The sequence below is a fragment of the Dryobates pubescens genome, chromosome 14 (assembly GCF_014839835.1).
Source record: "Dryobates pubescens isolate bDryPub1 chromosome 14, bDryPub1.pri, whole genome shotgun sequence".
Lineage (NCBI taxonomy): Eukaryota > Metazoa > Chordata > Aves > Piciformes > Picidae > Dryobates > Dryobates pubescens.
Window position 1 is genome coordinate 15610929 of NC_071625.1, and position 26349 is coordinate 15637277.

Below are 26349 nucleotides of genomic sequence, written 5' to 3' on the forward strand. Positions count from 1 at the left end.
GAGTAAGGTCTCTCTCAGTCTGACTGTGCTGGGCTGTTGAATGTCTCAAGGTTCTACCTCAATGTGAGGAAAAATTTCCTTAATTTGAGTATGACAGAGTGCTGGAACAGGCTGCCCGGGAGAGGTTGTGGAGTGTTTATCTGGAGATACTCAAAACCTGCCTTGGCATGATCCTGGACAGCCTGCTCTCAGTGAACCTGCCTTATCAGGGGGGTTGGACTAGGTGATCCCCTTTCAATTCCTACCATTCTGTGATTCTGTGTTTATGCAAAACTATAAGGGCATTTGTTTTGTTCCCTTGGGCAAATGCTGCTTTGGGAAAATGCGGGCTCTCTGGTGTTTCAGGTTCACACAATAGTCATTACCTGCTTTAAACTTCTGGCTGGATTTTTTTGTGTAGCATTTAAACAGCTGCCAGAGGTAGGTCAATTCATTCCAAGGCTGAGAAAAAAAAATAATCCTCTTAATAGTGAATTTGTAAATCACATTAGAATCCTGCTGCCTTAAAAGGCATGATAGAAATGTAAGCCATTATCATGTGCTATTACAAATGATGTCTCAGCCATTAAAAAAAAAAACAAGGGAATATTAATATGGCTAGTTCAAGTAATCCGAAGCTAGAAAATGCAGCAGTTAAATCTGTGTGTAGAGTCTTAGCATCACATCAGCTAGGGTGTGAGAGAAGTCATACCTTTCACAAAATGAGCCAGATCTCCTAGTAACACTAAAAAATGCACCCTCACTAACAGGATAAGATTATTTCTCCACCAAAGCATGGAGGCTTCAGAGACAAGATGGAACACTTAGACATTGTTTGCAGTTGGGCTTTTTGGTTTGTTTGTTTATTGTAATATTTTCATTAAAATTAAATGGCTAGAGGTAGATTGCAGGCATGCAAAATGTAAACCTGAATGGTTATCACTGACCAAATAACTGTGTGGCAGAAAATAGCCTTACAAGAGGATATGCTGAGGAACCAAAGTTATGGATGGCAGTTGGCTTCACCTGGGGTGTATGGTCAAAGAATAAGAGAATCACAGACTTATGGAGAATTGGAAGATTCTGCAGAATTCGTGGAGCAGTGTCACAGAATCACCGAGGTTGGAAGAGACCTCAAAGATCATCAAGTCCAACCCGTCACCACAGACCTCATGACTAGACCATGGCACCAAGTGCCACGTCCAATCCCCTCTTGAATACTTCCAGGGATGGTGACTCCACCACCTCCCTGGGCAGCCCATTCCAATGGCTAACAACTCACTCAGTGAAGAACTTTCTCCTCACCTCGAGCCTAAACTACCCCTGGTGCTGCTTAAGACTGTGTCCTCTTGTTCTGATGCTGGTTGCCTGGGAGAACAGACCAACCCCTTCCTGGTGTCATAAGGGGAAGTTTGAAATAGGCCAGGAAGTAAAGGCACAAAACCAGCATGTCAGAGCCAAGTGCTATTTCCCTGCTGCTGTGGGCCAGCCTTTTCCTCTGCTCCCTTATCTTGTAGGTTTTACTGACATGCAACTTGTCTGCTTCTGTCTTGTTTAGGAACAGCAAAAGTGCTTAATAATATTATTGGCCTTTTGCAGCTTGTCTGCAGAAGCAGTGATATTTAATAGTGAATTCATTGTTACTCTATAAGGAAACTTTACCATAAAGGTCACCAAATTTGGTCAGTGCATTTTAATTTGTACACACGTTAAAGGTCATATTTCTCACTTCCACTGCAATAACAGTGTGTTTACTCTCTTATCAGAGATGATTGTGTATGTCTGAGCTGAGAGATCTTGTCAGTGTAAATGGAATATAAAACAAAATAATGATGAAAACACCAGTACAAGTGTGAGGGGGTGTTTTTCCTTCTGTATGTTTATATAATGCTTGGGGGTAAACAGACATCTACAAGGTCTGGTTTTCTGCCGTGTTGCTCCAATATTTCCTTTTTTTTCCCCTCCTGAGGACTCCACAACCTTCAGCAGAGTTTCTGCTGGGGTATATTTGAATGACAGTAGTTTGAGATTCGTAATACAATCTCTGTATAAACACGTCCAAACGTAATTAAGGACCTGGTCTCTCCATCCAGCAGACCTCAAATTAGCTTTCAAAATGCATATTAAGGGCACAGACAAATGTTTTTGTGCAATTCCAAATGACCTCTGAGGGCAGGGTGAACAAAATTGTATGAAGCTCTTTAATGCCACAAAACTCTCTCTACAGAGATTTGCATATAAAGTGTACCATTTTATGTCAAACAGATTTGTTAATCTTACAATGAAGGGAACAGTACTTGGAAAATTAATCAAGGTGGGTTTTCATTGCCCAGCAGAGGCCCTTAAAAGGACCTGACCTGATAACTGGAGGCAATTATTGTGTGGTTTCTAAATTCAATCATTTTGGGCTTTTATTTGCTGGATGGGTTTGCAGGAAATAGATCACAGAATCACAAAACATTAGGGGCTGGAAGGGACCTCCTGCCCTGTCATAGCAGGATCACCTAGAGTAGGTAACACAGAAATGCATCCAGGCAGGTATTGAATGTCTCCAGAGAAGGAGACTCCACAACCTCTCTGGGAAGTCCATTACAGTGTCTTGTCACCCTCACAGTGAAAAATGTTTTCCTTATGTTCATGTGGCACCTCCTATGTGCCATCTTAAACCCATCAATGAGAAGAGCCTGGCTCCGTCCTCCTGGCACTCATCCTTCATATGTTTATAAACATGAATGAGGTCACCCCTCAGTCTCCTTCAAGCTAAAAAGCCCCAGCTCCCTCAGCCTTTCCTCATAAGGGAGATGCTCCACTCCCTCAATCCTCTTTGTGGCTCTGTACTGGCCTCTTTCAAGCAATTCTCTGTCCTTGAACTGAGGGGTCCAGAACTGGTTACAATATTTCAGATGTGGCCTCACTAGGGCAGAGTAGAGAGCTATTCTCGACAGAAGATTAATCTTTACTGGTTTCTTTGCTGGAGTAGTGGAATTGTACTTTTAGAAAGTCTTGTAATCCTGGCTTTGTTGGGAAATGCTTTGTGATTTGTTGGTTAAAGTACACATTAGTGTTTCTGTAGGTAAGAAATGAGTGGTGTTACTGGGTGAGCCTTTCACTAGTGAGTACAGGGTAGTTTTTGCCTTACTAAGAAATGGACCTTCTCTCCTAGGAGACAGGTTCTTGCTCGTACAACACACCTGAAAAGCCTGGAGTATGTCAGTGGCTTATATTATTTGGTATTGCAGGAGGGAGTGGCAGAGACATGTTCTTGAATCAACCATCTTCAGCAATGCTCTTTCTATTCTGTCATCATCCTTATTCTGTTCCAAGAGCTAAGAACAGGAAGAGATGGAATAAGAACTTAGGACATTAATTTAGCTAATGATGCCAACTTACTCCATTTTTTTGTCCTGCTGGAGACCTAGGAAATGCCACAACTGTGGAGTTGTGGGGTATGTCTTTACTCTGAAGAAGTGTTATATGCCCTGAGCTTCCCAGAGTAGAGCAGCTGTTCTAGTACAGAACCCTGCCCGAAATAAAATGCCTGTTTCTAGGGCTTTTCACCTCCTTGGTAAAGGTGGTTGTGAAATCTCCACCTTCCTGCCTTGCAGCTTATGGTGTAACCAACCCATAGAGAGGGGAGAAGCTTGATATTTCTTTTCCATATGTGAATTTCTTTTTTTTATTCTGTATATATAGAGAGAGGAAAAACAGTTTCGTCTCTCCTCCCCTATTCTTTATGCTTTGCCTTGCTGGTTTCTGAATCCCTAGCAAGAAAACATTTCCTTCCTCCTTGTAAATGCATTTGCTTAGGAATTTCCAGGATGAAACTTGCTTTTCTGGGCCTGGGGCTGTAATGGGCTTTAATAGGTTTTAATTACTTAACTATCTGTTGTGACATAATTAAAATATCTTTCAACATTTCACCCTCAAGAAATAAATATCTTCTAGGCTGCAAAATATGGCTTGCAGCTTATTTTTACGAAACAATGAGGGAAAGGCTTCTTGCCGGCTCAGTCACATCCAGTTTGCCTGCAAATATAAAGTGCTTCTTAGCTGTGTCCCTGAATAGCCTTGCTCATTCCTTCCCTGCTTTTCACTCCTATTTCGCCTGTGTGTTTAAAGAGCTCCTGTCAGGATTAAAATATTTCTTTACCTGTACCATTTGACTAAAAAACCCTGAGAGGCTAGCAAAAAGAACTGTAAAAAGCCATTACATCTTACTACAGGATTAGGGATCTTTACTTTTTCCTTTCTTTCCTTTTTTTTTTTGCCCATGCTGCATTCTTTTCATCTTGGCAAAATGTGTACAATGAAAATAGATTAGCTCAAATTTAATCAACAGATTCTAGGTGTTATGGGAAAAGGGCTTACAACAGGTTGGGACGGAGCTGTAAAAACCAGAGCAGTGCATCAGCATAGCATTCAAGGTTCAGGGTAAATGAATATAATTATAATGAAATCAGATAGTACTGCTTATAATTATTTGTCAGACATTTTTCTAGCAGAAGATAATAAATTTTTGGTAGCTTTAAACTTGTCCCAAATTCAGCTTGGAGTTTTGTTTGTCGCGTTGATTTCTCTGTGCCTTTTTAGACACTCCAATTTGAAGTATTAAAGGGAGTCAATGTTTTCCAAAACAGAGTTTTGGGAAATGCTTTTTTCCCAGGAGAAACATGTTTTTTAGGAAGTTTTGTTAAATTCTAATGCCTCCTATATGTGAGCAGAGCCTTGCAATTTATAAGGAAGAAAAGGAGAAAGCAGCCATACCTTTTTGTCACCTCTAGGAGTGTTTGGCAAAACCTCCAAATCTTGGGGTGGGGAACAAAACCAAAACCAAGCACACAAAAAAACCAAACCTTATTCTCTCATTTTTTATTGACATTTCCTTGAAATTGGGTAGACCACCTTAAAACTTCAGTTTGTATTAGCTGTTGATAACTATGCTGTGTCAATAGTCCTAGGTACATCTTTTCCCTCTTAAGCAGCTAAGTGTGTCTCAAGTGTAAGTGGAAGATGCTGGGCAAAGATCTTACAACTGGTCCTGAAACCAGTTGTGGGCATAGGTTGCAGGAACTAAGAGGAGGTCATATTGCCTCAGAGCTTCCTGTGCTGGAGCCCAGGAAAGGAGAATAATAATTAATTTTAATGCACAGTGTGAAAAAACCCACCAGATCTTCAGCAGTTGAGGGGAGAAAGAGCTGGAAAATGATGAGTGAAATCAACTGCGGATTAGTCGGATGCGTGGGAAATGTTATAAAAATGCAAAGCTCCCTGAAGAATTATGTCATAAAATAAATGATTCATTTTACAGGTGGTTTAGTTTTTTTGTTAGGGTTTTCTTCTTTTCTCCTGAAACTTTCTGTAGCTATGGCTCTGCTGTTCTGAAGCTACTAATTTTGAGGCAGAAACTTAGTAGTGTCTGTCTCCTGGCAGTAAGGAACTTGCTGTGGTGAGAAATGATCCTGTTACAGATTTGAAAATGGTTAAGCATAGATTAAACTTCATTCTCCCAGGCAAGCAGCACCAGAACAAGAGGACGCAGTTTCAGGCTGTGCCAGGGGAGGTTTAGGCTGGATGTTAGGAAGAAGTTCTTCACAGGAAGAGTGATTGGCCATTGGAATGGGCTGCCCAAGGAGGTGGTGGAGTCACCATCACTGGAGGTGATTGGTGTTTAGGAAGAGACTGGATGGGGTGCTTGGTGCCATGGTTGAGTTCATTAGATAGTGTTGGATGATAGGTTGGACTCAGTGATCTCAAAGGTCTTTTCCAACCTGGTTTTTTCCTTTCCATTCCATTCCTTTCCATTCCAGGGATGGCATTGTGAATCACAATTTTTCCTCCTTTTTTTTCCCTTTGGAGAATTGGAATTCTCTTGAGATCAGTTATACTTCCAGCCATGGCATGTGTCTCCACTTCTTTGGCTTAAGATGGATATAAACCCATCACTGCATTGATACTTGAGATGGAAAGTGTTAATTATATGATTCAGTTGTCGTGGAAGTCCCAGGGGAAAATTAGGATCTTTATGTTAAGTGAAAGGTCTGCCTGGTCCCACCTGAATGTGGCTTTAGATGGTCATCCCAAGAAAAATGGAGTAAAAAAGTAAAATTTATAAGCATACATGATGTACATAACATAGTGATTGCCTCTTTACTGAAGAAGGCAGAGACCCTGGTTGAGAGGGAGGGGTAAAAATAATACCTGTATATTCATATCTGGGAAAAAAACTCTAGCATTTCCTAGCTTTGAATGTTGCTTGCTTGTCTGATGTTGATGTCCTTCCATGGGTGTCTTGGGCTTATTAAACATACAAAGATATGTTTCTGTGTGTTCCCCAACTTCCCTCAATAATGACAGTGGTGGTATTAAGACACTACTTCTAATTTCAATTTGGCAATAAGGTTCTGTTAATCTAAACTGAGGATAATAACTAGAGTTCGTTATATATGATATTATTATTTATGCTGTTTATTAGTGTATATTCATGTATTACTCAGCTGAGGGTACCCATACTGCAGTCTGCAGATCCTATCCTGTGAACAATACAACCTGTGCAACCTCCTCTGTGCTAACATCTTTCTCCTCTGATATGAGCAGGAGCTCAACAAAATGCAGACTGGTCCTTTTCACAGGGCAGGGTTGGTGAATTCAGTGGGGTGTCAAGCCATGTGTGAAGGGATGCTTGTATAGCCTCTTCCTAAGCAGCATGTGCATCTGTACCTTGAGGAAAAACTGCTGCCTTTTGCTCATAGGTCAGTAATTTTCCACCCAAGTGACACAAAGAAGCTGGGCTATATGGCCACTCATCCTCAGTGTGGCTAGAAAAGGTTGTATGATCAGGTAGGGCTCAGAAGCTATGTTTCTACTGCTTCTCTAGCATGCAGATTTATGACTGGAGACTAAAGGCCCTTGAATAACTGACCATTTTCCTTATTGAAATATAAAGTAAAGAAAGAAGGAATTATAGAGATTATATGGCTGTGATGGACAGTAATACTAAATCCACTAAGAGATGTTGTAAACAGAACAGGAATCATTATCCTGACTTACCAGCTAGGACAAGGTCATAAAATGTGAACCAAATATCAAAATACATGCTTGGCTGCATCTCTCCTACCCTCTGATTAGTCTATTTAAAGTGGAGTTTTATATTTTATACCGGTTAAAAACAAGAAAAAACAGGAGAGGGGAGAGGCTATAAAGTGCAAAACAAGAGTGAATGGGACTTTGCAATGCTAGAAAGAGCCAACCAAAGGAATCTCTCTGCAAAGAGACTGATAGGAAAGCCATTTTAAGGGATCCCTGTGCAACCTTTGAAACTCTCATTAGGAGTATTTGAGAGTACTGCTGTAGCTAAACGACCCATTAGCATCCTCTGCTGACCGAAATCAGTCTCTGGCATTTTGAAACTGGGCAAGCACATTTAGGTGTTTTAAGATAGGCTTCAGTTTTAAGCAGAGGTTTCCCAGTTTGGCTTGTAATTAATCAGGGTTAAGAGAACATAGCAGGCCTGTTGACTCCTGCACTCAGCTTTCAGAGTGCATTGTAGCTACCTCTCCAGAAATGAATGCTGAAGGTGCAGAGCCACTTTGAGGAAACATCACTTTGTGTGTGATAGCATTTGTTAAAGAGATATGTGGCCTTGAAGCACCTATGTTCTTCCCCAAGAGTCATGGTAAAAAGTGTGAGGAAATGGTTGTCTCCAAGTAGGAGTTTGGGGAGGGAGAGAGTAGAGTTCTGTTGCATACTCCTTCCTAGCATTCCTGACAAAAATATCTTTTTAAACACATGCGTATGGAATAATGTACTTAAAGCACCATTTTTTTCCCAAATCCAAAGAAAACATTTCTGTGTGAGTAATTGAAAAGCAAATGGAGACCTACGATGACTCACTGATTGTCAGCTTATGGAGGCAAAACAACACAGCATTTCAATTTGTTAAAAAATAATTATCAGGAAACCCATGCTTTAGTAAAAAACATCTGTTTGGTTGGTGATTGATTATGGAGGAGAGGGCAGGTCATGCATCAAAATTGAGTGCTGGAAGCACTATCCCAGCTCTGCACAGCAAAACCAATTTGTGAGGGAATGAAGCACTAGACTTTGAAGCAACAATGGGAGAGATGAGTCCCCTGTTATTTGCAGTATAAGAGGCCAAAACAGCTGTAGAACAAAAGAGCTGGGGAACCATGGCTCAATGGGAAATGCTATGTGGTGTAAACCAGGTAGCAAAGGATGTAAGGCAGACTGGGAGGGCTGATTACAGCAGAGAGGAGAAGAAAGGAAGGAAAAGTGGGTAACAGCAGTAATATTAACATAATCTCTTCTGTGAGAGTGCAGCTTCAGTTGTTAGAAAGGTAAAGAACTCTGGATGACAGCAATTGGTTTATCATGTCAAGATGGTGTTATCAAGTCTAGTGGCTGGAGGACTGGCTGATATGGTCTCAGGGAAAATTGCTGACTTCACTCTGTTTCATTGAAGTTACTTTTTTTTTGTGTGTGTATTGGATAAGAGGATTACTGACACTGCAGGATCATGAAAACACTCTTCTTAAATCCATTCAAAAGGGGGAAGAAGAACTGAACTGTCTGCAAAAGATTTTAAAATGGAAGCAAAAATACTATGTCAGTGGAGGTCAGTGGGAAGGCTGATGGGTTTAACTAGAAATAGACATCAGAACTAAAAATTTTAATAGACTCTTTCATCATATCTTAATTTGACTAAGATCAGGGTGGTTAATACCAAAGGTATACTTGCCTACACTGTAAACAGCCTGCCATATTCCTTGGCTACATTTCATTGGAAAGCAGGGTGGAGAGAGACCTCTTTGTCTTACAGGAGGCGGTCTTCTCCTGGCAACCAGAAAGCAGATGTGACACCTGCGGACCAAAACCAAATTGAACAGCCCTGCCCAAGTCCATCCCTCTGTGCAGAGTGGAAATTCAGTGTGACACAATGATTTAAGCAGGAAGAAAGTAATGTAGAAAAGGTGGTTGTATTTAAGGGAGATTACCACTGAAAAGGAAGATTCTGGATTGTCCAGATGGATGAGTCAGTCAAAAATAAACGTACATTCTTTCAACTAGTCAAATGCCAATGGAAACATAGCATGGATTTACTCCTGACCTTCTTGTTAAACATTTGCATATTTATTTCTTTGTCTTTCTTCTCTTAGCTACGAGCCAGGAAGAGGAAGTGCTGCCTTCTCTCTATTGCATTGGCTGCTCTGCTGTTCATTGTCATAATCATCACAGTCTCAGTCAAGCACTGATCTGGCTCCAGTTTGCACAGGTAAAAGCCTTAAACTAAATCTTTTATGATACTCTGTAAGATGGTTGGGAGTCAGTTTAGGAAGCTGATTCGGGTAAGAAAAATTTATCCTAGTTTTCAGATTCAGGCCTGGCCTATGAAAATAACTTTCTTAAAGGGTGTTTGAGTTCAGAAATAACTCCCTTAGTGGATCCTTAAATGTAAGCCATGGTGATATTCAAACAGAACATTTTATTACCCTTTGTGAGTTTTTTTATTTTATTTTCTATATCTCTTATAGCAATGTCATTTAGTAAATCCTAAATCCACATGAATTAGAGATGTAGAAACAATGGTAAAGATCTCAGACTGAAGCAGAGTTTGGCACAGTCCAACATCTCACAGACATGCTGAGATATTCCAAAGTACACCTATGTTCTGAAATGTTCCAGAGAAACCCTGGAGCCAAACCTTCCTGAGAAGCAGGAAGACAAGCAACTGGAGCTTGCAGTATGAACAAAACCAAAAACGGATTTCTGGTTATCTTCCTCTGGATACATCCTTAAAAGGAATATTGCTCTGTAGTAGGGTGACTAGCCTGTAACTTTACCAACGTAACTGAGACATCAAAGCACTTTAATTCTACTAGTGGAGTTTAAGCTACAGTGTGTTTTCTTTGTAAAGAATGTGCTTTAAATATAAAGCATAAGACACAAAAGAAGTTTTTATTTCCCTTTTTGTTTTGCCTCATTCTCCTAGGAGAATGACTCATAAGTTATTTCTGGTAATCTCTGTCTGCTACAAAACATTTCTGGGTGTCTGCTTCTTTAGGAGGTCTCCAGGCCATTATTCAGGGAGAGATTATCAGATTTACAGAATTTCTACCACCCAAAGAGCTCTGGCATTCCAGGTCTGTCTTGCCACTGCCATGGGATGAAGTCACTGACCTCTAACATGACTTCTCTCCACATGCTGTTGTCAAATGAAATTAGCAGGAATTGGTTCAAAATAATCACAGAAAGACAGTTCTATAAGAAAATTGTATTTAAGCTTTGGAAATCCTCCTGGCATTACATTGTAGATGTCAAAATTAGGGTACAAGAAGAATTTGTATACATTTATGAAAGAAAAAAATCTGTTGAAGGATGTCAAGTACCGTCTCAGTGGTTTTGGATGAGGATGATCATGAACTCAACATTATGGCTTGGAGAAATAGCTGGAAATATTTTACTGTGCTTGCATACTTATTTGGGTGTTTGTCCAGCACTGATATAAAGATGATATCTGAGAGATGGATTTTTAGATTGTTTGAGTATGGATATTCTAATGCATTTATGCAGATAAAAATTCTACATTTATGTAAAAGAGGGTTGAAAATATGAGACATTCCTTACAGGTGCAGATAGTGATCTGTCCTGCTGATTTAAATCTAGAGCAGCTACATAATTTTAGTTGCATTAGTCTAGTTTTACTCTGTGTTAACTGGTTTGAGACTGTAATCCATCATGATAATCTATAATAGAATGAAATGTCTTTTATATGTAGTTAAATATTCTTATCTACTAGAAATTGCAAATCTCACTAACAGTGGACCAAATCTAGACATATTTTAATCTAAATTCCTGAAGTGGAAAAAATCAGAGCACCAAAATATTCTTAGAATAATACTGGAAAACTAGACTTAATCCTCTGTTAAGAGATCCATGTCTTGAGGAAAGTGAACTTAGAGATAATAATGAAGGTCCTAGAGGAACTGTAATGCTCTACTTTTCATCATCAGTTGAGAAATTAACTATTAAGCTCCTGAAACACGAGTTACTGGGCAGCAGTACAAATGTAGGAAAAACCTACACTGATTGTTATTAACTGTTCTTCATCTAGGCTGACCCTAAATGGTGTGCAGCAGATTTCACACTTATATTTTGAAGATTTCCAAACCAGAACATTTTCAGAATTTCTGTCTCCTGAGTGAACTATTTTTTTCCCCTATTCTGAATTGCAGCACAAATGGATTTTTAAAATATCAGTGGATTTAGAGTTTCAACTACCTCAACAAAGCATCTCACATAAAACTATCTTACATACTTGAGGGAGATAGAGAACAGCTGGGTTTTAATGTCTAACAGCTCTACATGACTGTTCAGATGAAATAAAGGGAAGCAAAAGCAAGCTGGGGAACTAGTTACAAAATACTCCAATTGGCACAGGACACATGACTGAATAAAAAGCCAAATTTAGTAATGACTGCCCAGAACTTCCATTTAACATGTCATCAAAGAGCTTGCTCTGTGCTGGATCAGTAAGGAGCCTAAAGAAACGGCACCAGCCACCCCACTGAACTGCTGTATATCCTATTTGCATGACATTCAAGGTAGGCTCCTTTCGCTTTCATGAGTGGAGCCATGGTGAGATATCTGAAGGTCACTGTTCAGTGACTTAAATAAATGATGCCATTAGTATCTATGATCAGTGATGATCATTAGAATTACTAACATATAAAATCATTGTCTTTTGTGTGTGTGTATTCTGGTTTCTACTTCTGCAATAATGATAGCGAATCAACTATTCTCAAACAGACAAAAAAAGGCTTGCTTTTTTCTTTCCCCACCATAAATCAGCCATGACTTTGACAGACAAGCCCATTCCTTCCACAGGAAAGATCACTTTCTGAATCTTAAAAAGTTAAAAGCACTTTTTCCTGTGAGTTTCTCAAGCAGTTGTGGCATCACTGCCTGCTGGCTCAGTGCATGCAGAGAGACCAGCTGTTCAGGAGAGCTCTGAGCCCTGACTTCTGCCTGTTGAGGCCCCTGACATAAGTATGTCACTGCTCCCTTGGGGCAGTTTTGTCTGACAGGGAGAAGAGCATCTATGGAGGATGCAGAGAAATTCCTGGGGACTTATGTCTGTACGTTTGTTTGCTGACACCTTAGGAAAATAGCCCAGGAACTTTTGGGTCACATTGCTCACATTGTAACAACACTGCAGCTGCTCTTTTTTATGTTATGGCACAACATCAGTAACCATTTAAAAGGACAGTGTCACAGCAGGACACTGAAATAAGTTCCTTCTTTAATAACATCTTTGCGTAGTGTCAAGATTTCTTCACCTAGATAGACCTTCTGTGTCCTCCTCCTCTTGACAATTTGGATGAGTGCAAAAATTTACAGGAAAAAAGAGGGGACAAACTTTGAGGAAGAATGTTGGAAAATACACTTTCCAGTGACAACTTAATCATCTTGACCTAGTTAGCTGGAGAGAGAGAATGAAAGGCAACTTGATTACCCTGTGGCCTTTAGTCATTGCAGCAGAAGGTGCCTTCCCTGTCACAAGACACACTTCAGTCAGATGAAGGTTACTAGATTGAGTACATGGACTTTGTTGTGTGGAATCCTTAAACCTTGTAGGCATACTGTAAGGGGAGAATCTGCCAGTGAATAAAGTCATGAGAGCCCAGAGGAGTAAGAGAGTGTTACTCTTCTTGGTAGCTGATGCAATGGTTAACAGTGATGCTCGGCTGTAGAAGATCAGGACAATAGACAAGTGTACAAGTGGTCCTTCAGCAGAATATTCTCCTAGCCTTCCATAACTTGAAGCTCAGAGCCACCCTTTTCCAGGAAGTAGTTATTTATTCTTCCTGTAATCTTTAGATACAGCCAAAAATCCATCATCTCCAGAGCAGAACTGTACTTAATATGAAAAAGCAATAATTAGGCTCCAGGTATCTGTTTCCTGGCTATGCAACTCTCTTGTTTTGAATTAAAATTGAATTAATTATTATGGAAAGCTAGAAAATGCTGGTTTAATTTAGATTCTTTTTTCCCTTCTTTGCAATCATACTTTTCCTTGCCTAATTAATTTGTGGGTTTATTATATGGTTGAGGTTCAGGTAGCTGATTTTATGCAATCAGTCTTTAGTGTTTGTTCTTACCTTGCTTTCAGACTTCAAGCTTTTTGAGTTAAGGTTGGGAATTTTTAGTAACTTATGCGTTAGTGTCCCTGTGTGCTGTACCTCAGAGTCTTGGCATCGCAGTAAGAATCACAAAACCTCCGCTTGTAGTCATCATGTGTGCTTGGAGGAGCAGAGAAATACGCCCTCACATGATCTGGCTTGGGGAAGTAAAGAACATCTTCATCTCAGAATTTTAAATCTCAGGATAGCAGAAGAGCTTTCTGCAGTGGGATTTTGATAGGTCAGCCTCAGCCCTTTCTGATGTCATTAATGATGCACCTTTCCCTCACAGCAGTACACATCCAAGTAGGGCATGAAGTACCCTGTGGAACTAAAGGCAAGTTCTTCCAAGGCAGGATGCATCAATAAGCCACCAATAAATGCAATCAGAGCCCACATGTCAGGATCATGAGGGCTGTAGGTGGCAGAGAGGGATAGATTGACAAGTAGCTTTGTGATACTTGGCATTAACAGTTCTGTCATTCCTTCCAGCAGGAGACAAGTCCAGGCACCCTCTTCTGACACACACACACACACACAGACTGGAAATTCTGACATTTGCCCAGTGCCTTTCTTGCCTGGCAATGTCAGGTTGTAAGAGCACAGAAGTTCCTACTCAGTGTTGAACAGGGCAATAATTCAACCTAATGAACATTGTAAATAAGGGCAAAACATAGACAGGTTTGTTTTATGGCATTGCTTTTGCCTTTTACATGCTATCAGGGGGCTGGCTTTACTTAACATCTCTGGTTTTGTCACACATCTATATATGGCTCAATAACTCCGAGTGGCTTATTTTTCAAGCTTGTTGCAGTTTCTCAAGCCCTGCAAGGGTCATAATATTTTTGACATCTGTCCTTCAGATTCTAAAATAATTCACCCCTGTGCCCTGGCTGTGGCATTGCTGCCATGTTTTCTCTCCAGCACAATCAGGAATAATTAAATCTGCAATATAACTTTTTTTCCTCCTTCTTTTTTTTATTCCCCTCCCCCCCACATTTAGAGTCGGGTGTCACTTCTTGCCTTTTAGTCTATATTTAATTGCTTGGATCCTGGTTTCCTTGCTCCGTTTTTGCTCTGGCAAGAAGACTGAGGTGCATCGTGATTCTGCAGTAATTTTTGTGCTTCAGATTTAAACGAGCCAAAAATGAGATCTAAATTTTCAGTGATTAATAGATAATGGCTCTGGGTTTAAGATCTGGCCCAATTTCTTAAATTAATATTTATATTCTTGAAGCCTTTCCTCATTCTAATGGCCACGTCTGCGCTTCTCTTAGCTAAATTATTTCCCTGATGGCAAGTTAAAGTCCATGATACAGATGTGTGGAACAGAGAAATGACTACCAGTAGAAAAAGAAATTGTAAGAGACAAGCATCTGCTTTATGCAAAAAAAAAAAATAAATATTTCCTTCAAATAACAGAGGAAGAAAGGCAGAAGTTCTAGGAAATAGGTAGCTTAATTTCTTAAGAAGTTCAATGAGTTTTCACCATTTGTACCTCTTCCAAACTTTTAAGCAGATGAATGTTTTGATGGGACATCACTTGATCAGGTTACTGTGATTGAATGCATTTCAGGTTAACCTTGCTTGGTGCCTATCACATAATGCCAGGTCATTAATCTTACTGTGAAAGAGAGCTGAGGGAGTATGTATTACCTTTGCCTTAGCTTGAGAGTCCACATGTAAACAGCTCAATTAACGAGTAGTAACTTGGAGCAATTGATTTGAATCCAGTGTCAGGAGAGGACTTTTGAGTAGTCATCAGCTTTCTTCATCCTGTCTCAAGTTTCTACACTGTTGCTTTGCAATCAGTATGAAACTTGAGTACTCCCACTGAGTGGCTGTGCACAGTGCTGACCCTTCAGATGGATGGCAAGTCTTTGATCTGAGCTTCCCAAACCAATCTGCAAATATCAATTATTTATGCTTTGCAATGCCTTCAAACTTTAGCCATGATGACACACCTTTAAGGACCTGACAGAAGAGCCTGATCTTATGTGCATTGTATCTGGGGAAGAGGAGGCAGAGGGGAGACCTCATCACTCTCTACAACTACCTGAAGGGAAGTTGGAGTGAGAAGGGGGCAGCCTCTTCTCCCTGGTGGCAAGTGACAGGACCAGAGGAAATAGTTTCAAGCTGCATCAGGCGAAGTTCAGACTGCATGCTAGGAAATACTTCTTCACAGAGAGGGTTGTCAAATATTGGAATGGTCTGCCCAGAGCAATGGTGGAATCACCATCCCTGGAGGTGTTTAAGCAGCATGCGGACCTGGCACTTGAGGACATGGTTTCATATTGACCCCCAGTAATGGGTCAAAGGTTGGACTGGGTGATCTTTGAGGTCTCTTCCAGCTGGATGTTTTCTCTGATTCTGTGAAACAACACAAAAATGGCCATACCAATTCAGACCAGTGGTCTCTCTGGCCTCAAACACTTAATTCACAGGCAATTGAGGAAACACCAAGTGAAAGGAAGAAATATCTGCTAGAATTGTGGACACCACATGTAATTCCTGTAGATTAGTAAATATGGCTTTAAGTGCTTAAAACCTAGATTCCAACTAGGAAAAGATTGTCTTAAGTGTATGTCAAAAATCTTTGAAATAGTCAGTGGCAAGTGTATTCTTCCCTATGGATAGTCTCATTTTCTCAGGAGCAGTGATGTCTGGTGGAGGGAGCAGTTGGTGTTTACAGTATGATTAATGGTTCAGAAGGGTTCTTTGAGGCATAAATCAGTAGCCTCCAGGAGGAGGGAGGATTAGACTCTTTATAAGAGCAACACAGATCTATAAAGTGCTCTTACGTCATTCCACCACTGATAGCTGACATTTTCAGTTGGCAATACTTGAATTATCTGCCTCATCAAGCCCCCAAAATACAGTGATACCATGGTGTTGTGAGAGGGACAAGAGCAGAGAAGAGCAGCCCAAGGAAAACCATTGTTGATCCTGCTGTCCTTTGGCTCTGGGTGAGTGGAAATCTGTTTGGGAAGGTGTATGGTCCTTCTTGATAAGGTGAAAGCAGCTTATTCATCTCTGAAGAGCAATTCCTCTTGACCTGGAGATGATGGAGAGATGGCTAAGGTTGCTGCTGCTACTAATGAGTGCAGAGCTTGGCCAGTTCTGTGCTAGCACATATTGATCCCACAAAAGCCACAAATTCTGTTTATCACCATTGTAGTCACAACAGGTTCTGTGATGTTCATCTTTTGTATGTGAAAGAAAAAGTTTGAAAAGGAGAAGTCTGATGCTGGCAAATAATACACGTATCCAACTTCCATACTCATGATGTTAAAGGGCTGTTACCCTTCCTTGTTTGTTCTCCTGAAGTAACTTAGAAATCCAATCTTAAACTTCTTGTATTGAAATAACACAGACACTGTACTGATGGCCTCTTTCTATCTGCAAAATCAGCAGCAACAATAGAATCTGTATGTTGTTTCTCCTCTTCTGTGGATGTGCACACTGCAGTATTGTATGAAATCTCTGAAGACACTGGGTTTTGATACACTTAGGTCCTCTGCTTATCTGTGTTCTAGAGATGTAAATGTGAAAAAATTGTCCACTGAGACTTTCATAGACATTCTCAGGAACAGGGCAGCACAGAGTTAATCAGTGTGTTCACTAAATGGCAGGATGTGATTCTCATTGGTATACAAGCTGCTTGAAAGTGTTACATGATTATTATCCTTCACGGTGGTCTCAAAGCAAAGCAATTTTCAATCAGTATTCTCTGGAAGAAAACCTAGAAACCAGCAGAAAAGGTTTTCTTTTGTAACTGTGTGTTAAAGAGGGAATATTTTGGCAGTTTAGTGAAAGAAACCAATGTCCCAGCAGGAAAGATTCTTAGAAGAGCAGTACATTTGTGATTATCACAGTTTGTGAAGAAAGATGTGTTTAGAGAGGACAGTGTGTTTGATGCTAGTTATGCCTCTCAAAGGGTTCACAAACAGTCATGTAGAAGAGAAGATTGCTTTGTCTCTTCATTGCCAATAAGTTAAGTTCTATCTTAGGGAATTGCAACCTGAATAACTTGACATTCAACATGTTGATTAGCACTTCAATGTCACACTAAAATAATCATAAGTAATAAAATATACTCACTGAAGTGCTGTGCTTTATCCCAGCAACTTCCAATGAAGCCCCGGTGGTGGTCAACCTAGTCGGAAGATGGTGTCTTTCTCACAATGTCCTGTAGCTTATTATGTTCTCCTTTGCAAGCAAATTTCTCTCTCCAAGCAACCCAGTTGATCTGGTAGATATTCTTCAAACCAAAGAGTGAAATCAAGGCTGTTTTCTGTGGCCTCTTTTTATGCCTAAGCCTTCACTAACATGAAAATAAAAAAGTCTAAAAAGCACACATAACTTCAGACCTGACTGAGTTATAAAATAGTGGTTCCCATGTCTTTATTAGCTATCCAGCTCCTTGGGTAGATCTTAGAATATCCACATTTCAGTAATATATTGTCAATATATAAATAATAAACTCCTAATTGCCTTTATCCCTCTGCTGTGAGATTCTCAAACCATCTTTAAAAGGAGAATTATAATTCCATCATACTCAGTAAATTTTCTGAAATATCCCTTGCAGTTTCATTAAGCTTTAATAGGAGTTGGAGTCTGCTTCACAACAACCTTTCATTTACAGAATGTTTCAGCTCTCAAAATAGGCTTTTTAGATGTATCTGGAAAAGGAACCTTTTGACTTTAGTAGTCATTAAAGAAATAACTGTCTTTATCTCCTAAAAAAAATGCTGGAGAGATGGCTTTTTACTTCTGAGTTTGGTAAGGAGGTTGCTTGAGCTTTGACAGACTGTTAATTCTCTAATTAATAGCCATATTTTAATGCCAAACCAGGCTTTTTACATTACAGTATTGAATGACTTTGCTATATAGTGCATAAACCATTTCATTTCTCACAAGCAGGTCATCAGGAATTACAATATTGAGGGCTTGCACAAAGAGACACCGTATTCACAACTGTGCATCTCAAATGAGTCTTGTCCTCCTAGCTCAGAAGGCAGGCAAAGTTTCTTGTCACTGACACAGTTGAACAAGGTGGACTGGAGGTAGATCATTTCAATTTTCACATTACCGTGGTTGATTGAATTACCTCTTGTTAGCTGAACTGCTATAGCTGGCCATGTACAGCCTGCTGAGAGTGCTGAGTAAAATGCATTAGTTTTGATGTCGTGTCATCAGAATGTGCTGAGAATAACATCCCACCCATTCCTGCCTCTTATCTGACAAGCAGTAACTCATTAAACAACAGTAATTGGATCCCTTTTGATTGTCTGCCTACCACATTGTTTGTAGAATGTTTTCAAGGCATCTGCTTTTTCTTCTTGAAGTTTGGGAGTTCTAGAGCGCTTACAGAAGAAGAGATGTGCAATGGCAATATCTCGAGCACCCTCCACAGAAGTTCGGATTGGAGAAAGTTTTGAAATGGGGGTAGAAGAAAACTTGGCCAAATTTAGGCTCTGATGATCACTGTCTGCATTGCACTTTGATTTTCGCTTGTGCATCTCTTTACCTAAATAAATCCAAAGCTCTCAAATGCAAGGGAATAATTGAGGTTGTCAGGGACCTCCACAATCATCTGATCCAATCCCTTGCACAAAGCAGTCACCTAGAGTAGATGCTCAGGCTGTGTCTGGTCAGGTACTTTTTGATCAAGACTCCACAAACTCTCTGAGCACCTTATTCCAGTGTTTGGCCACCCTCAGAATAAAAAGGCATTTCTTGCTTTCTCCTTTTCATTTGCTGGAAGGATTAAGTTTTTTGATGTCTAGTGCTGTACTTTGCAAGAGTTTGCTACACGAAGAGGCATTCCTGTTGATTATTTTGAACAAAATCGTTCTTAGTTTTACAACTGCCATTTGTATTACATTTACAACATGCAATTAAGGATTTCTATTAAATATTCTGTACAAAGCAGATCCCAATGACCAATATTTATTTATATTCTTTCCAGAACACAGCATTAAAAAGGCTGTAGAGGAGCAATTTAATGCAAGAGAGAAGCTATAAAACTTGCATTTCAGCTTGTATGAACAAATTCGGGTATTTATTGACCTAGGAAATTTTCTCTTTTGACACTCAAGTATTGCTGTGGGTTGACAGCCACACAAATTTCCTGGAATCCCTTTAATTTGTAGCAACTTCTCCTTTATTCAATTATATATTCCAACAGATATCTTATTAATAACCACTATATGGCAAATATATTCTCCAAGCGTATTAGTACAGAAATAATTTGAAGTGGCTGCTATAGTTCATTAAGGCTTGTTTATTTTATAGTTCATTAAGGCTAATTTTATAAGTATAAAATATATTTTAACAGCCATTTTTGCCTCTTGTTTTTTTATGTTTCTCTGCCATCTACTGCTGGCAATAGTTTCTGATTTTCTTCTTTGGTCCTAAATAGTTTGACACTGTGTTTATGGTGAGCTGCTTAGTGATGGGTGTTAATCACCAGTAGCAGATGTTAATCTTCAGTCAGACACATATTCAGTTACATATGCTTTTCCTGGGTCAGAAGAACCAGTTGGTATGATCTCAGAACTCCTGATCCAACGAGCTGAAAATTCATTCTGCTTTATGGATATAAATTTCCCTTGGTCTATACATGTGATAAAAATTTTCAGTAACTTGATTTTGTGACGTGCAGCCCAGAGCAGGTTTGATTTACACACAAGAAGTAAAAAGGAGTAAAAAGGAATTAGGCTAGTTTTGTGGTTGGTTTGTTTGTTCATTTTGTTATTCATTGATAGGGTAATCATATTAGTAAAATTCTTTAAAATAGGTTTTGGAACTGTTAATAGTATATTGTTTAATATAAATAAAGCTTATCATAACAGTTTAGCATATGGTTAAATTCACCAGTCTGGAGAGCACATTTTCCAGGCTGAGTTTGAAGTGTATACTCTCAGTTTTCTCTTGCCCTTTGCTCAGTATCTCACTGAGCCAGAGGCTACCTGCCTTACCTGTGGCAGATATGGGTTCAGTATCTATCTGTTGCATTGCTGCAGACAGATGGCTTTTTTGCAGCAGGTCGTGTCCCTGGAGATATTCAAGGTCAGGCTCAACAAGGCTCTAAGCAACCTGGTCTAGTGGAGAATGTCCCTGCTCACTGCAGGGGGGGATTGGACTAGAAGACCTTTGGAGCTCCCTTCGAACCTCATGCTTCTATGATTCTCCTTCTCTAATGCATTCTTGATTTTGATGTGACAAGAAGCTAAAGAACAATGCTACCTGACATCTAATAAAAATTATCTGAGAAACTGAACTCAAACACAAGGGAGAGGAAGGAATCTGGCTATTTCCTTTTCTTATGCCTTTTCAACTTTCAATGAAAACTTTAGTCTTTTCATCAATAAATACTTGAACTGGAGCATACTACTCTCATTACTGTGCCTTTGCTATCAGATATTTGGCTTTGATATTAGAATAGAATAGAATTAACCAGGTTGGAAAAGACCTTCAAGATCATTAAGTCCAACCTATCATCCAACACCATCTTATGAACTAAACCATGGCACCAAGTGCCTCATCCAGTCTCCTTCTAAACACCTCCAGTGACAGTGATTCCACCCTGGGCAGCCCATTCCAATGGCCAATAACTCTTTCCGTGAAGAACTTCCTAACATCCAGCCTAAACCTCCCCTGGCACAGCTTGAGACTGTGTCCTCTTGTTCTGGTGCTGGTTGCCTGGGAAAAGAGACCAGCCCCGCTCCTGGCTACAACCCCCCCTCAGGTAGTTGTAGACAGCAGATGCAACTGTGCATGTTTAATATCTGTCTCAGCAGTGGATCAGTGGAGCAACTACCAAGCAGATTAAATGGTGGCACCTCCTGCATGTCTTTCACCCTCCTGACTTATGATAGGAATCCATTGTTCAAATCCCGATTCTGGGTTTAGGGCACTATCTGGATTTGCATTCCCATCTAACCACAGAAGACTAAAGCCAGAAGGTATACTATGAGGAATGCTAAACTGTTTTCCTCTCTTCCTGTGTGGTTAGAGGATCCAATGTGACAGCATTCAAGAGTACTCTAAAAGCACAGTCATTTCTCATTCCTGTCATTCATTTCCACAAGGATACAGCAAAATTTTGAGTCTCATTCAACTGTTGACAAATGTAGGCGAGGAAAGGTAGTCATCTTAGGACACTTTTTATTTCTTCTAAATTTGTGGCTATACTGGATTTTGTAATTTGTTGACATCTTTGTTTTTGCATGCCATGCTCAAGTGCTAACTTCAATACAATTTTCTCTTGTGAGAATTTAATTCTGGTAAAGTTGACACATTCATTCTTTGCTAAAGCACACATAGACATGTACGTGCACAGACATGCAACCAAAACCTGGGGTATTTAGCCACAGAAACAAACCCCAAACCCGAACTTGGGAGGGTAGAACAAGCCCATAAAAATTATTACAGTCACAGATATAAGTGGTGATTTTGTTTGTTTGTTTGTTCTGAAGAGGGACAGAAGAACGAAGCCTTCTTTCCCATTTTCATGGAACTGAAGGACAAAGTACTGACAGTCCTGAACATTATGAGCATGAATTTGTGTATATATCTGGTGTGTATGTTTTTCTGTTCATATGCACATCAGTACCTCTGTAAAAAACAACCCTTGTTAATTGGATACTATTGTTTTCAATTGCTTAATACAAAACAAAGGCCTTTCAGATTACTTTCTGTTGTAATTAAGCTTTCCCATTTCATTGGAAATGTTTTTGAGTCAAAGAGATGACCATTATACTTGTTACTTGTAATGAGTGGTCATGAGGGCTTCTTTTGTCTAAACATCCAGGAAGTTAATGAGCTTACTTCCATGGGAACAGAAAATCTCACTTTGAGTCCATATAATCCTTTTTTTCTCTTTAGCTTTTTACTTAGGAAGTACAGAAAACCTCCTCAGTAGCCAGAGAAGAAAATTTCCATCTTCCAGTCACTCCACCACTTTTCTTCTCTCATCCTCAGTAAGAATGACATTCAAGATTTAGACAGCTATTGTGGTGTTAATGCACCTCCTTCAGAGCCAGGCATTTCAAACTCCCCTTAGAGCCAGGGAAGATTTGGCCAGCAATTCATCTGCCCACTTGGAAGGTGTCAGTGAACTTGTCCGCACATGTATGTCTATTGTCATTTGAGTTCCCCAAGGCCGTGTCATCCAGATCTCAAGTCTCAGTTCAGAAGGCCATGCTTGTCACTTGTCATATCTCCTATTCCCACATCGTTGCATCCTTCTGTCTTTAACACTCACAGTAATTTTAGAGAACTTAAATTCTTGGGATGTTTATATAGAGAGACAACAACTGAGATCAGTGAGGGTAATGCTGGCTTTAATATTCATGATGAGAGAGCTTTCTCTGTGTTGTTGGGCAATACGGTTGGAAATGGGTATAATGACCCACTTGTATTCACAGGCAAGGAAAGTGACTGCATGAATCTGAGCCAGCAGTGTACTCAGGCCAATGGCATCCTGACTTTCATCAGGAACAGTGTGGCCAGTAGGTCTAAGGATGTGACTGTCCCCTTCTGCTTGGCACGGGTGAGGCTGCACCTTAAATACTGTGTTCAGTTTGGGGCCCTTCACTGCAGGAAGGACGTAGATGTGCTGGAGTGTGTCCAGAGAAAGTCAACAAAGCTGGTAAAAGGTCTGGAAAATAAGTCTTATGAGGACTGACTGAGTGAGCTGGGATTATTAGTCTTCAGATATGGACACTGAGGGAAGACTTCATCACCTTCTACATCTACCTCAAAAGAGGTTGGAGCGAGGTGGGGGTCAATGTCTTCTCATGTGCAACAAGTGACAGGACAAGGCTTGAGTTGTGCCAAGGGAGATTCAGGTTGCATATTAGGAAAAAAAATCTTCAGAGAAAGGGTTATCAAGCATTGGGACAGGCTGCCTAGGGAAGCGGTGGAGACACCATCCCTGGAGGTTTTTAACAAACATGTGGATATGATGCTTAGGATGTGAGTTAGTGGTAGTGGCAGTGGCTTAGCAGTAGTGGTGGTATTGTTGAGCTCTAGGTGAGTGGTTGGACTTGGTGATCTCAAAAGTCTCTTCCAGTCTCAGCAGTTCTATGATTCTATGATTTAGGAAAGGAAGAACTCAAGCAGAGCCTTGATCCCATGCTTAATACTTAGCAGACCTTCGTGTCTTTTGGGAACTGGTGGAACTGCTCCTGAGTTTCAGGTGCATGTTTCACTGCAGGGAATTTGGTGAATGAGAAACCATATAATAAGAATAATAAGACTTTGGTGAATAAGAAACCAAGTAAGAGTGAGTCCATGAATGAACTGGGTATAAACCCCATGGTTTTGCCTCATATATCAGGACTTCTATATGGGGACATACTTTTTGTCAGGCTTTCCTGTTCGTGAGAGTTCTTCCTCTCCCTCCAGTCTGCTGACAAGTTCTTCACAACTCAGTCTCCCAAAAAAAACCAACAGACCAACTCAGCCAAAGTATTAGACTTGAGGCTGCAGCTGAGATAACCAAATCCCCTGCTGAAATGTGTTGGAAAAGTTTAGGCCTGCTAGAATTATTTTGTCATCCTGTCTCTGGCTTTGCAGTGAAAGGCAGGGTTTTGCTCTCTGTCAGATTTTTTTCATATATTTTATTAATCTCATTTGGATGAGCTTCCTGTTGGCGTTTTAGCTTCTTATAGAGGACAGTTGATTTTTTAATTGCAGTTTCCAACCAAAAAAAGAACAAAAACACGCCACCAAACCAACAAACCAAAAGCATCACTTCAGAGATCTTCTTGTTTTCATTTTTTTTCCTGCTGTTGCTTTTACTCTTGACATTCAGCCTACTCAACAAGCCCTGATATGACACTCCATAAAATCTTTTTCCTGTCAAAGCCCTGCTGTGAGCATTGCCCAGTGCTTCCAGAATCTGCATACAGCATCCATTCACATGACTTTATCATTGGGGCTTTCTTATCATTGAGTAGCCCTCCAGCTTTATATGAAAGGGCACAAAGTTAATGAAAACAGCATTAAAACTCTATTAGCATTTAGTGAGATTACTAAGCCTTGTTCTGAAGTTAATATTAGTTTCAGCTTTTCTTTTTTTTTTTTAAACTCACAGTACCCAGAACCTGAGACAGCATTCCTATTCTGTGGCCCATTTTGAGGTGTGGATGTTATTGTGGAAGCAATTGAAGGCTTTGATTTTGAAGAAGATTATCTGAGGGTTTAAGGATTTTTCAGTGTGTCAGGGGTTTTCTCCTTTTTTTTGTCTTGTGAAGGAAAAGCCACCTACTGGAGTTTGTTTCTTTTTGTATGTCTTCACTTGAACAAATCTCCAGTATTGAGATAGACATGGTACTTTGGGACATGGCTTGGTGGTGTTGGTTTGACAGTTGGACTTGATCCTAGAGGTCTTTTCCAGTGTTGATGATTTTGTGATTCTACTGGATGGAGCAGTGAGGATCCTAGTTCAGTTCATGATTCTGATATGTCTTCAGTCCTTTTTTTGTCTCAGTTTTCCTTTCCTAAATGTGAACAATAGTGTTTGAACTAAGTGACTGTTTCAATTATACAATATTATGGTTAATTCTTCTGCTAAAAATGAATAGAAACCTTCCCTAGCACAAAGGTGTGTTCTGAGGGTAAATTCACTAGGTGCTTCCACCCCTGTAGATACTATGGTAACATCAAAAGAGGGCACGTAAGGACTTTGGCTGATAAAAGGACCTCAAGAGAAGAAGGGCACAGAATAATCTACTGTCATGTGTTGAGTCAGTTATTAAAAAAGGTAGTTAGTTAAAATGTCCACAAGCATCAAAGTATAATAGAAGTCTTGGACAAAGGAAAATAATTGAAATTACTGTAGACATAATGAGAAATACACTATCAGGTTTTGCAAAGGCTTAGAGCAAGGGCTTGATTCTCAAGCTACAGGCAGTAAAACTGCATGTGCCAAGTGTGGGAAAAATAAAAATAAATAAATTAAAAATGGGTTTATAAAATAATATTGTGGAGAATGTCATTAAGTGAAGCTAGCTTGTCAGTTCTTTGTGAACTCATTAGAATGAACAGAGACTGAAGCACTGAATGCCTGACACCGCTACATGCCTTTCATAACAGACTGTGAGACAGTGTGCCAAGCTGAAGATGTTGTAATACAGATGTTAGTAACAGCCCTGCATGCCTTTCATCCAGCTGGTCTTAGCTTACTCCTCCAAGCACCCCTCTGATATGCAGTACACCTATCTATTTGAGCTGCTGTGTAATAGAATCATAGAATGGCTTGAGCTGGAAGGGACCTTAAAGATCATCTAGTTCCAACCTCCCTGCCATGGGCAGGGACACCCCCCACTAGATCAGGCTGCTTAAAGCCTCATCCAGCCTGATCTAGGGATGAGGTGTTCACAACTTCTCTGGGCAATGCATTCCAGTGTCTCACTACCCTCACAGTAAAGAACTACTTCCTAATCTCTAACCTAAATGCACCCTGCACTAGTTTAAAATAGATTGCACAGATTTACTAGATTGTATTTGGTGGCAGTAGGTCATTTGTCTTCATGTCGACAATTTCTTTTGTTTTTCTATCATTTCATTATTTTCTACTCCATTACGTTTTTTGCTGTCTAAGATATTTCAGGTGAAAACATATCCCCCCAACAACAACCTTTGCCAATACTCCCACTGTTGTGTCTGGGCTAAATATTGCTGGTGACTCACCCATGAGTGACAAAGGTGCTGAAGTTTCACATCAACATATTTTCTTTCTTATTCCTCTTTTCACACAAAAAACCCCAATCTCATCTGTAAGGATTCACAAAGAAGAGGCAGACTGAAGTCAAATGAAAAGGAAAAAAAAAACCAAACCAGTTCTATCTTCTTTCAGTCATCCAAATAAGAGTTAGGCTTTTAGTCTACGTGAGCTCTCTGAACTCCTCTCAATGCAGTCAGAAAATTGTAGATTTCACCAGCAGCTGAGCAGTCTTTACTTTCTTTTAATATTGCCTTAGAGGATGAAACATCTGTAGGAGCTGCCTGCTCTTTTCTACTAGCTGTACACAAGCTTGGATAACTGCCCTTCAGAAAAAGAGAAGAGAAACCCATCCAGTCAATCACTCTCATTTTTGATGGGAACTATTTAGGAATCTTAAAGAAAATGAATGACAAACACCCAAGTGAAGTATTGAAG

General features: G+C 40.0%; 1 protein-coding gene across 1 annotated transcript in view; it reads left to right on the forward strand.

Annotated features, from left to right (window-relative positions):
* TSNARE1 (t-SNARE domain containing 1) overlaps positions 1-26349 on the forward strand; it is a 469611-nt gene that overhangs the window by 403910 nt on the left and 39352 nt on the right. Inside the window, exon 12 of the mRNA XM_054167237.1 lies at positions 9153-9268. Coding sequence (XP_054023212.1) covers positions 9153-9248 — 96 coding nt within the window. The 3' untranslated portion in view covers positions 9249-9268. The remainder of the gene's footprint in view (positions 1-9152; positions 9269-26349) is intronic.